Source organism: Rhinolophus hipposideros, assembly GCF_964194185.1.
Source record: "Rhinolophus hipposideros genome assembly, chromosome: 15".
In the NCBI taxonomy this organism is placed as follows: Eukaryota; Metazoa; Chordata; class Mammalia; order Chiroptera; family Rhinolophidae; genus Rhinolophus; species Rhinolophus hipposideros.
The window spans coordinates 4209608-4226194 of record NC_138061.1 but is presented as its reverse complement, the minus strand read 5'-3'; the positions used below and the strand labels follow the sequence as shown (position 1 = coordinate 4226194).

General features: G+C 46.0%; 1 protein-coding gene across 2 annotated transcripts in view; it reads left to right on the top strand.

Moving 5' to 3' along the window:
- Positions 1-16587, top strand: part of DOCK1 (dedicator of cytokinesis 1) — a 453094-nt gene that overhangs the window by 273814 nt on the left and 162693 nt on the right. For both annotated transcript variants that reach the window (XM_081074113.1, XM_081074112.1), the window contains exons 28-29: positions 5090-5191; positions 12179-12273. In XM_081074113.1, the coding sequence (XP_080930239.1) occupies positions 5090-5191; positions 12179-12273 (197 nt within the window). The remainder of the gene's footprint in view (positions 1-5089; positions 5192-12178; positions 12274-16587) is intronic.

The following is a 16587-nucleotide window of genomic DNA, read 5'->3' as shown; positions in this document are numbered from 1 at the left end:
AGTCATGCAGCACATCCCCCTTTCAACAAGCAGAATTATTTTACTCAAACTGGTGCCTGCCTTGCAGACTCAGGGCTCCGGGGTCACTGTTCACAGCTCCAGCAGCTTCTGGGGGTTGGAGTTGCTCCCACGTCCTTGGCATTGAGCATTTGAAAGAGAGTTAAGATTCTGCCTTGTGTCCCAGAGAGAAGATCTGTGCTCCGAAGCAAAGTGTGAAACACTCTTGGGGGTATTTCACAGGGTCCCGTGAAACAGTCTTGTCAGTTGATGGATTTACCAAGAGCAATTTCATAGCCCGCCTCAGGTCGCGTGGCTAGGACTGTCTCCATTATGTAAATGGAGCTCACTGTCATAACTCCTCAGCACCGTGAATTCAATTCCTTGAGAGTTTTTCTTCTCATTTGTGCCCTCACGCTCATCCGAAGTTCCCATTCTCTAAAAGCTGTCCTTTCTTTAACCTTTTGTCTCTATATCCTGCAGTGACATCTCATATACACTTGCCTGCCACATTATGCGCCATTTCAACACCCATTCTTCCTTCTGTCTCTTCTCAGTTCTACCCGTTCAGCATTCTGTGTTCTGTTTTACCCATCCTCAGTTCCACCTGCCCTTCATACTACCTGACCTCAGTTCTCCCTGTCTTCTGTTTCACCTGCCCTCCATACGGCATCATCTCCGCGCTCCCTGTCTTCCATTCTGCCTGTCCTCTGTTCTACCTGTCCACCTGCCTAGTGCACTGGGGGCCCAAACAGATATACAACACTGAGGGTAGTTCTAGGACGGTGCCAGGCTCGAGGAGCCATGCAAAGCAGTAACCAGGTCTACACAGACAGGGAGCCCTGTAAATGATATTTTTGAGGATGAGGGAGTAACAAATGTGGGATTTAGAGACAAGGGAGAACTGGTCCCCGCTGCCAGGTGAGATCTTTTTGTCTCAGGACTACCTTTTAAAACATCAACATATTTTGTGTTTACAAAGGTAATCGGGGCTCATTCTGCCGCCTCTGATGACTATTTGGTATTCTTTCTTTTTTTAAATCTTTTTGTTTGTTTTTTTTCTTGTACTATAGTCTTTATAGCGATGAAATATGTGTGTATGCATGTGTGTGTGTATATATATATATATATATATATATATATATATATATATACACATATATATGTATGTAATTATCTCCAGTTTTGTTCTTCCAGCTTTTTCTCATGTTATTAAAATATTTTATATTTCCATGGTTAATGTTTAGTGTTTTAATGTCTGCATAACATTTCATCAAAGTGCTATAGTATGATTGCCTGATTTAGTAAATAAAAATACAGGACACCCAGTTCAATTTGAACTTCAGATAGACAACACAGAAATTTTTAGCATATGGATGTCCCATGCAATATCTCCAAGTCAGTATTTGGGACATACTTGTTTCTCTCTGTTTATCTGAGATTCAAATTGAATTGCTATCCAGTATTTTATCTTGCATTCCTACAAAATATCATATTACTTAACGCAGTTTCTTGCTGTTGAACATTTAGATGTTTTCAGTGATACAATGGACAGCTTTGGGCAGACTATTTCCTATTTTGAATTACTACCTTAGGTGGATTATTAGAAATAGAATTACTCTGAGGAGATGAGTATTTTTTCCCCAAGATTTTTCAAACGTATTGCTAAATCACTTTTTAAAAAGGTTATAGCAATTTCTGCTTTCACCAGCGGTGTACAAGGGTTCTCATCCCCTGCACATGTGCTAACGTTGTCATCACTTAAATACTTCTTTGCTATTTTGGCAAGCAAATAATGATATATCGTTTTCATCTTTGATTACTAATGAAGTTCACAATTTTTGTTTATTAGGCATTCTGTGTCCTGAATTTTAAATTTTCTGCAACCATATCCTGCCTTCTCTGTCCCTATTTTGCATTGCTTTGAAGTCATAAGGAATATGTCCTATTTTTATTTATTTACGCATTTTTACTGAGCCACTAGGGCTGGAACCTGGTCCCCAGGCTCAGATTCCAGGAGGAATTCTGCACAACCACCGTCAGCCCAGCTGCCCACCTACCCATGGTATAAAATAAAAGCTTCACACGACTTCTAAATGCATTTCAAATTAATCATTTAAAAAGCACAGAATAGTAATTTTCCTCTGAGCCTGCAGAATGAGTTACCTTTTCGCAGTTATCCCCATTTCCTTCTTTAGTGTCAAGCTGGTCTCAGATACAGCTTCCATACAACCCATGTGAACTGCCCTAGAAAGCACACCAATCTGCTCTCGGAGTTCCAAGTGCTCATGTAAGCCATAGGCTTCATGATATCCATGATGCTTCCCCTAAAAATACTGGGTCACCATGAATGGGATGCCATTCTGAAGGAAACGGGGGTGCAGGTCCCTGAATTTTAACAGCCACATTGTCCCTTTCCTAGCGGGATCCAAAGCTTCAGCTTAGAAAAGAGCTGGGGTTGCAGAATGTGCTTCCTCTAAAAAAGGAATGGCTGAACTGTACCGATTCCTTTTGGAACGTTCGTTAGGATAAGTGAGGAGCACATAGGCCCTGCCTGGCCTTCTGACCTCTGTCTCATGGTGATGACCTGTGTCTGTCCCTTCGTCCAGGCTTGCTCCACTTAGCCTCCAGCCTGTTAAAGAAATGGCCTCTGGTCACCTTCTCTGTGGTGTTCTAATCCAAAGAGAAGACTTCCCGATGGACTGTTGGCCTCTTGCTGGGACTGGCTTAATGGAAGTTGCTCCCTTGTCTTTAGTTTTCCCTTTGCTGCATCGTGTCAGTTCCGCGGCCTTTGCTTTGCATGCGTTTGCAGCATTCCGTGTCATTCTGCTCCCTAAATCGAGTATGTACGCGTCACCTGTCCGAGTATCTGGCCAGACTCCTGAAGCACTGGTTTTTCTCATGAACAGGTGCTCTGTGCTCAGGCCTCTGGCATCCTCACGTCCGCTCTGGGGTCTTGCTTTCCTACTTTGTACTTGATGTTTTAAGTGAAGCACATCAGTATATTGCTTCTGATTAGACATAACTGGCTTTGTGGTTTAGGTGATTCTTATGTGTGCGTTGCCATTGTTTCACACTTGTGACCTGCAGAAAATTAATGTGAGCCCCTGCGGCGTGCATCTTGGCCGATGCAGGCCTCTTTTCCTCAAGAAAGGTCCTTGTCTGGTAAGAAGAGGCCCGGCTCACAGACAGCTCCGTCAGGGCAGAAGGTGGGCCATCGTCTGTGGCGGCCTTTACCTTGTCCTCTTCCTCTTCCATCTTTCTCTAAGACTTCAGGGTGCGGAGAAGTGACTCTCGGCCTCACGATGGTCATCAGCAGTGGTCTCAGAATTCTCAGAGAAAGAATTAAAATGTGCATCAGGCTAAGAGGGAAATAAATGAGCTTAGCTATTATGCTAAGCGCTGCCTTGCCGTCGGCAGTGCTGGGATCACACCCAGTGTTGCCATCTCCTCATTCAGATGGGAACACCTCTCAGCTCAGGTTCACAGCCTATAAAATGGGGCCAGAAGAGAATCTGTGGCACAATTCAATTGGGGTCATGATTCTACTGGCCTTGGCACAGCTCGAGACACATGGTAACTGACCAATATGTAATATCATGAAGACCATGACCCAAAAGATTTCATCTCGTAGTGTAAAGAGGACGCAGAGGTGGCTTCTCTTGAACTCCGCTGGATGCCAAATAGTTATGAATTTCAAAGGTTCATATTCATAAATAGACATTTTGCTATTTCACACATCATCCCTCCAATGGAAAACAAGCATTATTTAGCTTTTTCCCTGAACACCAACTTGGAATCTAAATCTCAGCAATTATCATTATTCACAAATAATTTACATTTCTAGGCAAATGGAAGATACCATATTATCATTATTGCATTTGTTCAATTTACATAATGCATCCTTTGAGGACTCGTTTGGAAGCATATATGTATACTATAGATATAAAATGAATTGGAACAATATTGGACTTTAACATTTCACTGCAGTGCATACATTTCAAATTAATACAAAAGACATTTAGGCATTCAAATATATTGCGTGTAAAGGTAGAGTTAGTAAAAGAATGCAATTTGGGAACTCATTTAATAGGGCAAAATTAGGAACATGTCGAAAGTACGTCTCATTCTATAATTTTATCAGACTTGTACTGATTTAATGGGAGAGGATATATGTCCTGTGTTTTAAGATGTCATTAATTTAGGGGAAAATGTTTACGAGCAAGGGAAGCTTTTAAGATGTTGTTAGTCATGGGCACCAGAGGTTATACACTGTGTTCAGGGGCAATGGGACCACTTAGCCACCTGCCCACCCACCTCACACACAAACACACACATGCATGGCCCTGCACACACACATTCATGCACTCCCAGCCACCCACATGCTGGCTGCCTCTGTTTGCTATCTGCTTGGGCCCTTTACTTTCTCCATGTCTTGATTGTGACTATCGGTTTATTTTTTTCTCCCTCTTTTGCTTTCCTCCCAGCTCTGTGTGCTCTGAGAAATTCCCGTCTCTCACACCTTACATTCTGATGAGCCTGCGTTTCTCCTCACATCCTTCTTGGGAAGGAGAACTGGACCATAATTCATTGTGGAGTCGGTGCCAATTGTCTCCAAATTGGCCCAGGGGAACATAGGCAGAGTTTTGAGAAATAAAAGGCCTCTCCTTGCCATGGCCCCCGGGGAAGGACTGCACCCATCTATTGCCTGGTAGCAGGGCAGCGATTTTCCAGTGAGCGCAAGACATATGTGGTGTGATTTCACTCGTCTTTAATTTTGGCTTAGTTCATGCAAAAAGATTTAAAGCTTATTTTTCCAGCCTGGACAACCATGTGTCAGGAGCATTCAGTTTAATGCAATTAGAGAAAAGGAAATATAGGAAAGGGAAAGGAAAAAAAAAAAAGATTGTGAGGTCGGAAGTGACTGGTTGGTCACCTTATGTTGGCCGGCCAGGAGTGACAGAATTTGGGGCTCCCTCCACCCCACTGCTTCTCCCTGACATGTTTCCACCCCAGACTCTTAGTTGGTATCAACTTTTCCCACGAGTGTTGTTCTTTCCCATCTTAATTGTATCTTTTGATTCATTTACAGGGAAACTTCGTGGCTTGTATGACTGCTATTTTACGGCAAATGGAAGATTATCATTATGCCCATTTGATCAAGACTTTTGGGAAAATGAGGACCGATGTTGTGGTAAGTTTCCCTTTGACGCTTTTCACATACCTGTGTTTTAGGGCCAGCATTTTAAGCAAAACACTGGAGGGAATATTTTCATGTTAAGTATGGTTTTGCATGGAGACTTGCCTCCAATTGATTTGAAAAGCCTCCTGGGAAGGTCTAACTGAAGCCGTGTGATAAGGCAAGGAGACTGGGAAGGTGACTGTCGATGTAAACCCAGAGAAATCTCTTTTCCACTCTGGTCACAGTTTGCTCTCCTGTACTCTGGGATCATTGAAAATTTGGAGCTGTTACCCATGGAGAGTCTCTCATTAACTCCTGTTCATTTACTGATTGGCTTCTCATAGCAGAATCCAGAGAGCCTTTCAGCCTTAAATTATACTCTGTGATTAGTTAGCTCCAATCATGGAAGTTTATCAGCATTTCTCCAGAGCAGTCTCTAGTTGTCCTCTGTAAAACTAGGAGTCAGCTTAAATAGGAGACTCATAATGGGGGGACTTATCGCTTCCGAGCTGCCTCCCTAAGGACCAGCATCACATGCACGTGGCAAATGTCCTCCGCAAGCTGCAGCCAAACTTGTTGGCATTTTCTGATTCGACATTGACCCGAAGTCTGTGTTGATGGCACAGACCCCATTTCTGAGGCCCCTGGATTCCTATTGATTGCATTTTCCATCGATCTTATTATTAAGGGAGGGGGAGAAGAGAAGGCATTTTATGATTTTTTTCAAAGGATTATTTCTAGTAAAAATATAGGTCCCACTTTATAGGTGTGCATGTATTTATATTTAAATTTCTAGGGAGAACAAAAAGGGGTCTATTCCTTAAAATCACAGAAGATTTTCTTAAATATTAACAAGCCATTTCAAGGAGTGGTATACTCACGTATGTAATATATATCTCATTGTGTCCTGTGATATTTTAGCCATAGCCCTTGAATGAATGGCATCGTGAAATCACATGTGATATGTGTACCATTTAATGCCACCATTCAATCTTTTTAAATTAATTGGTTCATGTGTACAAAACAACGTAATGATTTGTATTTACACCCCTCCCAAAGTGATAATCCCAACAAGTCTACTACCCATCTGACACCATACTTAGCTATTCTGATACCATTCACTGTATTCCCTATGCTGTACTTCACATCCTGTTGCTATATTTACATATGCACAAATGTCTATATACCTATACACATTTATATATATATACATACATACACATATGCATGTTATAGTTGACATTGCCACCATTCAATCTTAACGGGATCCCTCAGCCCGGTTTTGGTCAGTGGAGGGAGACTTGTAGCTGAACCTCTGTGAATAGTTCCTAGGTAAAGTTCCAGGTCGAATAATGAGGTTTGCAGAATGAGAAGCGTCGCCCAGCTAGACAACTTAGGACTCCAATTAATAATGCGCCTCTTATCAGAACAGTCACGTGATCGAAATCCACACATGTGCAGTGTTGAGATATTTCATCTGAACCATGAGTGGTGCTGTTGATGGGGAAGCTTTGGGGTGTTGTGCAACATGATTCCACAGAATGGTGTTTTGGGATGCCTGTCGTTTGCTGACTTCCACTGTGCACAGAGCAGATGAGCCGGCACTTCTATCGTTTGTGGTTCTGATTTCCGGGGAATGTTTTTCCTTACACAGCAGTTCAGAAAATCAATTATTTGCAGGCGATTTGATTTCTGATATAAAATTGGTTTGGATATCACAAATTCATAGTGCAAGGATTGTAAACCTTTTTTTTTTATTATTATTGATAATCAATCAGAACCTTTGTAAAATGGGTTCCCTCCCATTAACTATACATAGAGAGTATTTGACTGTTTTTCTCCTCTGATTGCTTGTCACAAAAATAAAAGGTCATTTTGTGTTAAATAGGTGGAAGTTAGTTAATAATCCAATATGAAAACAGCCTAGACCATGTTTTTCAAGAGTACTTCCCTGTTACAAGTGCAACTTCAAGTTGTGGAATTCAGCCCGTTTTCGTTTGGACGAGTCATTCCCATACAATGTTGGGGTTATTGTCGACACCGAAGTCACATGCCACAGAGCTGTTACTTTTACAGTCTCTCAAATCCCCCCTTGGACCCCAAGACACTGAGAGGATGGAGCACAGCACGAGGCAGAAGGGCTGACCCAGAAAAGAACAAGAATGGACAGGTTCGACTCCAAACTCTCTCACCATAGAGACGGCCCTTGCTGGATGGTGAGACATGCAGGAGCTTTCGGTTCTTCGGCAGCGGAGAGGCAGACCTGTGGGGTGGCGTGCCAGCTCACACATGTCCCCATCTCAGAGTCAGGAGCAGAAGCAGAGAATGTGCTCAGAGCCTCTACAGTGAGATCGGAGGGGATGAGGGCTCTGGCCCTTCCAGGGGACAGTGTCGTCTTGCCACTTGTCCCACATTCCCCCAAGTGGCCCTTACGAAATGTCTGTTGCGTGACTGAGGGAATGAATAGTGGTGTACACAGGACAATAGAGGTGGAAGTCACTGATGCTGGTTGATGGTTGAGTGAATATAGGATAAAGGACAGTGGATGGTTGACGGAACTTGGGTGCCGCCGTCCCTGTCAGCTCCCATGTGGACTCGTGGCGGACCACGTGTTCTGTGCAGCCCCACCTCTCCCTGTGCCCCCCCAGTTCTCTCCACTTGTGGGGCGCCTAGGGAAGCCGAGTCAGGCAGGCTTCTGTGCTCTCGGGTCCCTCTATCAGAAATGCCCGCCTGCCTTCTGAGAACGCTTACCCAACACCTGCCCTGGTCTCAGCAGGTGGACGCAGACCCTCTGATCCTTCCTTTTGAACTTAGCCATCCCAGGCACTCCTCAGCCTGTATTGAGCTAGTCCAGAGTGACTTTTCATACCTCAAAAGTGATGAGTGAGAAAGTGAGAATGCTTGTGGGAATTACGAAGGCAAGACTGCTAGCAGGTGACGTCCTTGCCTGGAGACAGTCCGCTATTGGCCGTTCCCGGTCTTGGACAGCCTTGGGCTCTGTGGGAAACAGCCACCAGAGGGTGGTTTGCAAACTCACGTGGAGAGTCCTGAGTGGGAGGGAGGAGGAGCTTTGGGCTGAACATCTGTGTCTTTATTCCTGTGACCATTTCCTTGTAAATGAAGCTTTAATGAGGGCTCTCCATGCCGGACGGTGAGTCTGGGCGCTGCGGAATCCGTTTACAGTGAGTTCGCTCAGAGCTGTCTGTCGAACACTGACGTTGTGTTAGCACACTGGAGGGGAGGACAGAGGGCAGGCAGAGAGGACCTGCAGGAGGCAGGGCCCCACAGTCTCGTGGAGAACAGCACAGTGGTGTAGAAAAGCCTTCCAACTCACCCCGGACGTCCGTGCTGCAAAGCCAAGTTCCTTATGCATAGGCAGGCTGGTGAGGCAGGTGGCCAGGAAGCTCCCTTCCTGGCTAAGGAGAAAATGGGGGAGTATTGAGGACTAGAAGGAAGAACCATGCATGTGGGGGAGCAGCGTGTGCTGGGGGGGCCGTGAGGACATCGGCAGTGAGGTGAGCCTGGAGGGGGCTGCGGCGTCACGCCCTGAGGGAAACTGTGGACTTTGCTTGCTTGTTCTCAACTCTCTATGTCCTTTATTCGGTCTTTTCCCTTAAATGTTTTAAAATTATTCTTAAAGCATTATTTTTTGCGTGAACTATTTTGAGATCAATGTAAGGTCATGTGCAGCTGCAAAAAATAATACGGAGATATTTGATACCCTCTACCCTTTGCCCCACGTGTCCCAATGGTAACATCTTGAAAACTATATTCTGATGAATGTCAACACTTGATACCCAAACTGCAGCCTCTGCATTGATACAGTCCATTGGTCTCATCCCAATTCTCTTTTTTCTTGTACTCTTTCCCCTAACTATTTATCATGCAAAAGTGCCAGACTAGAGGAAAGCTGAAAGAATAGTACAATGGAAACTCATTCCCGTCGCCTGAACTCGTCGGTCGCAAGCGCTTCCTTCACCATGGTCTTTTCCTCTGTGATCTCTCTGTATCCAGACGGCCAAGGCCTGCGAGTATGTGAGAAACGCGCTTCTTCCCTAAGTGCTTCAACAAACGTCTCTCAAGAATGAAGCCCTTCTCCAGTGGGCTCATTGCTCTTCCAGACATAACAACCACCCCCTCGCACCAGATAGATTCAGATTTCCTCGGTTCACCCTCACCTTCCTTGTCTTTCTGAGGGGCTTCCTCAATTCCTAATCCTGTTCACATCCACCCATTGCCATTTACTTTGTGTGTGTGTGTGTGTGTGTGTGTGTCCCTAATCTCTTTTTTTCTAGAACAAGTTCATCACCTAGTTCGTTCTTCCTTTCAAGACATTGCTTTTTGAATTTTTCGAAGACACCATGCCAATCATTTTGCAGACTATCCCCCATTCTTGAATTGCTGAGTACTGCCTTGTAAGGGCTTCCCATTTGTTTCTCCATCCCTCTGTGTGTCCTGCAATCTGGAAGCTTTGTCTAAATTCAAGTTCATCCTTCTACAAGGGCGCTTGAGTTGGTGGGAAGCACTCCCGGGTGTATCCACTGGGCAGCTGAGAATGCAGGTGACGATGATGATGAGTTCGATCGCTTGGTTCAAAGGGAGTAACTGTCAGATCTCCCCGTTGTGAAGGTGCATGCTGCTTTGCAATTGTCATGTCACGTGTGAGCAATACTTAGGCAGCCACAGAAAGCTGACAGTTATTCTACCCCCAACAACCCTTCATCTGATGAGTTTAGCATTGTTTGAGGGTCCTTGTCTGACACAGGTATTTCTTTGACATAGCAGAGTGGTGATTTCCTACTTCTGAGAGTCAAAGCACTTAGTCTTTAATCTAAGAACACTGGGAAACCACTGGGGACGTCGGTTAAGTGGGAGACTGGAGAAGTGTGGTTGCCTTGACCAGATCTGCAATTTGAAATGATCACTCTGGGTGATGCTTAGGGACCGAGAGGGACAAGTGGATGTCGGTAAATGAGCTAGGATTCCTTTCTGGCAGTTCAGGTGAGAGAGGATGACCATTTATTCATGTGGGTGGGGATAGGACAGACAGAAGTAGATGGGTTGATGACAAGGAGACTTTGCCCATGGAATACATTGGTAGCTCTTGGTAGACCTGCCCACTTAGTATATGGGAGATGCTGTCAATAATCAAACTAAGAAATGCAGCAGCAATGGCTTGGCATTAGAAGATGAAATTTTCACAAAACATCCTGTGGTAGCCCTCCATTTCCCCTTGTTGACTTGAAACTAGCAATGTACTAGACTGTTAAGCTGCACCAGCTGCTCTGGCAAGTGCAGTGGTGGGGACTACCGCCTCGGCTAGTAAGTTATGCAGACGGACAAGGAAGCCTTGCAAACCTCATTTCCCATAATATGCAGCATTTCGTTTGATCAGCAAAGTACCGAAATTTAACAGCTGAGCCATACTAATGAAGTATGGGGCTGTGTTTCCTGGAAAGAAAAAAAAAGGAGTTGGAGAAATATGCCTCTCTTCCAGAATAATAAACACCAGACCCTATATCTCAATTATTAGGCTTTGAGGAGTGATCAGCAAGAAAGCCAGCAATTTCATGCAAATAGGGATGTGACTGAATTACAGCACTCGGCCGCCAACCTGATCATTAAAATGTGAAACTCTTGACAAAGTGGGGAAACTCGAGTAGTGAAGTAGGAATTTCACTACCGGGAGGGAGGGAAGCCGTTCTGTGTGCCGGGGGCGGGGGCATCCAGAACTCCCCCGCTCTAAGACCAGTGCTTGTGTGAGTAGAGTTTGGGGGGCACGGGGTTGGCTTGTCGCTCCTGAGTTTGCCCGGGTCCCTAAGGTCTCCTGGACTGGCGGTCTCTGTTATAGAAAGGGTGATCACGGTTGCTCCCCGAGTTTTCATTCATGTAGGTGGCCTGGCCTTGCTATTAAGGTCGCAGAGAAAGTAGCTCACCTTTGAAACTCAGCTTATTGTTGCTGTCAAGTTGAAAGTGTGCCGCTTTGCAAGACATACTTGTTTAGAACTTTGTGCTGGGAAGTGCTTTCCTGGCTGCTTAAATGCTGTTCAGCATCTCAGTCTTAATAGCTACTGCACCTAATTATGATTCGGTAGATCACATAGATGAGAAACGTCCACTCGGGCAGCTGCCTCACATTTCTAAGGGAGTTTTCAGTTGCCTTCTCCCCCGACAGCCCAGATCTTGAGGGAGTGTGCAGACAACCAGGATGTGTGCTTTCCAGGACAACTACTTGTTTTGTTCAGCCTAGCTCAGTACAACTGCCAAACTGTCAGATTCAAGAAATTCTCCTACTTCCAACAGGCACGGGGTGGAGCCCCTAGGAAGTGGTTTCCCCTTCCCGATGCCAGGCAGTCTCATCGGTGTGGAAGCCGGGGGAGGGGGCGGAGGGGCATGAGGGTCAGAGGCCCGGCATCACTGAGCAGCTTACGGGGATGTAGCTGCCATCCAGAGAGCTGGGCAAGGCGACCACAGACTCAAAGGGTTGATGGCGAACTGAGTTTGTGCAGATGTGCAAGGGTTCCTGTTTGAGCCTTCTGCTTATTAAATTAGATAAGAAAAAGGTGAGGATAATAAAATCCCATATTCAGCTGGGTGGGCTCTGTTCAGAAAGAGCAATGGATTGCGAGTAAGTATAACAAATATTAATAATAACCTGCATGCTATGTTTGCAAAGATACAGTTTTCTGTAAGCAGCAAGAGAATGAATGTGTGTTTGTTATCTTTGGGGACTTAACTCTTCGTGACTATTAGAAAGACGTGCCCAGGGGATTTCCAAATGTACGCTTGGAAAAGATATCCCGGAGAGGCGGAGTTCGGGCAAACGGGAAGACAGAAGCAGTGATGCAGAGCTCGTGGGAAATACATCCCCACGACTTTTCGAGTGTTTTCTGTCCGCTACCAGAAAGGAGGTCACTCGTTATCCAGTCACCCAGGGAGAGGGGATGGGTTCCGCCTTGTTCTGGGTGGGCCGTTTCAATGTTTTGGTTTTTATTTCAGGACTTCCTGATGGAAACATTCATCATGTTTAAGAACCTCATTGGGAAGAACGTCTACCCTTTCGACTGGGTGATAATGAACATGGTGCAGAATAAGTGAGTACGGGGGAGAAGCTCTCACCCTATGTGAGGTGCCTAATTCATGGCCCTGGGGGACAGCGGTGTCGCCTGCTTACCATGGGGCTCTTCCCCAAAATTAAACTTGCTCCTCCTGTGCAGCAAATAGTCGCTTGCAGAAAGGGACCTGGAGATTCGGTGATTTCCTTATGCCAACACAAGGCTCTGCCTCCTGGAGAAAAACAAACCTGAACTTGAGCCACCCTTAGCCTCCATCAAGGGCAGAGAGGTACTGTTTGCCCTCAGTTCACCATCTAATTTTAACCACCTGTGTTTATTAGCCCAAGTAATTCTCAGCTCTATGCTGGTTTTTGAAAGGTGTTTGCATTTCACATTTCAGCTTAAAACAACAAAAAAATGAACGTTTTCTTCTTACTTATTAAATATTAAACTTGCGCTTTGATCATCTCCCTGTGAGAGCTGTTCGTTAGTTTTCCAGCCCCTGGGTTTTTTAATTTCTGTAAGCACCCACGGTGGCCATCAGGTTCTCTATCACATGCGATTTCTAGAAGAAATTTCTGTTTACCTGTTTTTTCCCCTTCTTTCTTATTAGAATTTTTGTGGAGATAATTGTAGATTCCTAGGCAGGGGTTGTAAGAGATAACACAGCGAGAGGTTATGTACATTTTACCCAGGGTCCCTCGATGATCACATTTTGCAGAGCTGTAGCACAAAACCTTAACTAGGGAAACGGCACTGATGTCATCAATCATGGGTATTACTCAGATTTTCCCAGTTTGACTCGTACTTGCGTGTGGCATGTGTTCTTGAATCCAACTGACAGTCAAATCGCAACATTGCCATTCCACAGGGGTCTCTCTTGTGACCTATTTATAACACATCTTCCCCTCCTCTCCACCTCCACGCTCTCTAATCCCTGGCAACCACTAATTTCCTCTGCGTTTCGAAAATGTTGTCATTTGGAAAATGTTACCGCATGCACTGTATAACCTTTTGGGATGCCGGGCTTTTTTCACTCTGCTTAATTCCCTGGAGATTCATTTCGGTGGTTGTGTCAGTGGCTTGTCCCCGTTCACTGCTGAATGGTGTTCCAGGCTGTGGGTGAACCACCGAGGTTTTAACCGTTTTCCTCTCGAGAGACATCTGGGCTGTTTCCAGTTTGGGGCTGTTACAAATACAGCTGCCGTGAACATTCATGGACAGCTTTCTGTGTGAATGTGTCTCCGTTTCTCCGGCACAAATGCCCAGGGATGCGAGCTCCGAGGTGTGTGGTAATTGCCCGTTAGTTTTCTGAGAAACTGCCAGACCACGGCTGTGCCTTTGTACAATTTCACTGACCCCGTAAGAGATGCAGTCCCTCCACATCCTCGCCGGCATTTGCTGTTGTCACTGTTTTTGTTTTGTTTGTTTTTGGCCATTATAATAGATGTATAATATGTCCCTTTTGTGGCTTTAATTTGCATTTTCCCCTCATGCATTTGCCTCTTTTTAACGCTTTTGTCCACCGTGTGGACACATCCATAACAGCGAGGGCTTCTCCTTTGCCTTCCCTGGGTAATGCTGCTCCCTGGGATAGCAGGGCTGGACTCGGCCGTGTGTGCCGTAAGCTGCCACGCTCTGAGCGGCCTCACGGGTAAGCCTCAGTGAATGTTACCTGTCTGAAGTCACATGTCGCTGTGGCTGAAACCTCACCTCCTTCCACACGTCCGACAACAGTTGAGAATTCAGAGTGGAGAGGTTCGGGAGCTGCAACTCACAGCTGTAGGTACAGCCATGGCTTGGGGACCAGAGCAGGGTCCTGGCCTCAGCGTCTGCGTGTCACCTGCTGGGTGACTTCCAGTTATCCACTGGGCTCTTGCATGACAGTCCTCATCTAGAAAGTGAGAGCCTTCAAATAAAGCGCCTGTGTCCTCTTCCTTCTTCTCTGCTGGGTTAACTTTCGTGAGTTATTCAGAGCAATTTAAAATGCCTGTGAAGAGCTGCAATGTCCGTGTATTTAATGGCCTATGCTTCACATAGCAAAACAAACAAATACACGACAAACAAAGGACACTGTCCGAGATCTGAATGGAGACTCACGTTCTCCTTGCTCGGCCATGTGCTGTAGCCAAAAATGACAGAGCGGTCGCTGCTCTCTACCAGTGAAGTAACTCGTGGCTTCTGCATTTTAACTAGACTTTGAGGATCAGTTTGTGTGCCAGTAAAGAAACCATAGGTCTCGTTACATTGCTGACCAGAACTAGAGGGCACTCTGCCACGTGAGGCCAGCAGGACAGGCCCCTGGTGCAGCCGGGCTTTGTGACCCCACACGTGGACTGGACCTGCTCTGCATGTCCCCTGCAGTGTGGCCAAGTCCTGGCATCTAGGCTGTGCCTCCCACCCCCCTGGGCGCGGGGGCAGGCTTTGCTCCTGCCAAGGTTAGATGCGGTCTGCTCCTTGAGGTGTATGACTTGGTACCCCCACTCCCAGGGGACCCAGAGTGACAGGGGACTCCTGTCACCCTGTCAAGGATGGTACATACACACTCAATTTATTTTTATGCTGTTTTTATGATGACTGAGAGTCTGTTTCGGTTTTAGTGTTATGGTTGTATCATCCCCTCTTCCTCCTGCTTCATCATCAGCCTCCTACCAACGCTGAAGTATCAGAGCATCGCCCCCCAACTGCATGTGGGTGAAAGCCACACCGTTTGTCACTCTAAGCCCAGCACCCTGTGGTCAGGGTTTCCTTCCCCAGAGACCCAGGGTTTCCTTCTCGCAGGATGGTCTTGTTTCTGGGTAGGAGGTGGCTGTCCCGTGCTCACTGAAATTTCACGTTCCCTGTACACCAGAGCCAGCCTTGCCCCTGCGTCCCTACTCACCAGGGCACCTCTGCAGGGCACAGCCATGTGACAGGGATACGGGTGTGCGGTGGCATCTCGGACCCAAGCCTTTGATCTCAGCCACAGGGAGGGGAAAACACTTTACAAGGGAGAAGCCATGGTGTCCTCTTAGCAAAAGTCTGGGGATGAGCTGTGTAGGTGACAAGAGGGTGAGAGTCTGGAGCGGGAAGCCCATCCCGTTCTCCTGTTCAGTGTACACACAGACTGCGCCCTACAGGACGTCGTGAGAAGGGTGTCCGTCTGAACGTAAAATCCCTATGGTTTATTTCATGTCGTACGTGAACCGTCGTGTGGAACTGTCTAAACAAGAAGTCTCACAGACTGAGCCTAGATCTTCCAGCTGGTAGAGTTTCTTCCTTGGAGCTTCCTAAGGATGAGTGGTGTGTACGTGTATGTGTACATATGTGGGGTGTGTGCACGCGTGTGTGTATGTGTGTATGTGCCCGTGTGTGTCGGGGTATGTTGGTGCCAAGTAAAGGCACTCTGAGGAGCTCAAACAGCATTGCTGTCCCAGCAGATGCATTCTGCTGGGACAGGTCCCCAGGCCAGCATGACCAGCAAGCGAGGACAGCACGAGGGAGCATGTGGACACTGACGGAGTCTGGGCTTCCGCATCACACGCCCCAAATGCTCCCCTTCTGGTGAAGAAGAAATATTGGTATCTGGAAGCTGGATGTTGGGTGCTTGAAGGTTATTGCCTCAGTGTACCCAACTAGTTCAAACTGAAAACCAGCTCAGGACATCTAGGGTTGGACCCTTCTGTTTTCCTGAACACCCTTGCTTAAATGCCAGATGCAGAAGGAGGGCTTTCTCTGTTCACGCCATGCCCTCACTCTCTGAGATGTGGTACATGTGTACATGCTAGAGCTAAGCCTGCCCTCAATCTGGCCTGCTTTCCCTGGGCCCGGCCCTGCCCTGGGGATGTGACGTGCAGTCGTGGCCAGGACACCCTCAGCAGCACCCGGAGGTGGCGGGTGTTTGCTTTTTGTTTTTGTTTTGGATTTTTAAAACTTTATTTTTCAATTACTATTGCCATACAGTATTATATTCGCTTCAGATATACAAAGCAACATTATGATTCAATATTTCTATACCTCACAAAGTGATAACCCCAATAAGCCTAGTGCCCACCCGACACTGTACACTGTTCTTGCAATATTATTGACTCCATTCCCTACGGTGTACTTGATAGCCCCATGACTATTTTTTTCTAATTATAGTTGACATTCTGTTTCTCCTTGTGTCCTTAAAGCACTTTCCCACAATATTTACTACTTCCCTGAGTGAATTTTAAGTGTAGACGTCAAAACGTTTCTACTTAGCTTTCTTCGCCAGTCGAAGTGTAAGTTATTAGAGAGGGTGCCACTCATGACTGAGCGGATGGAGACCTGCTGTGAACTTCTGGGGGACAAAATCTTATTACTATTGTCATAAAATAATTTCCATTGGAA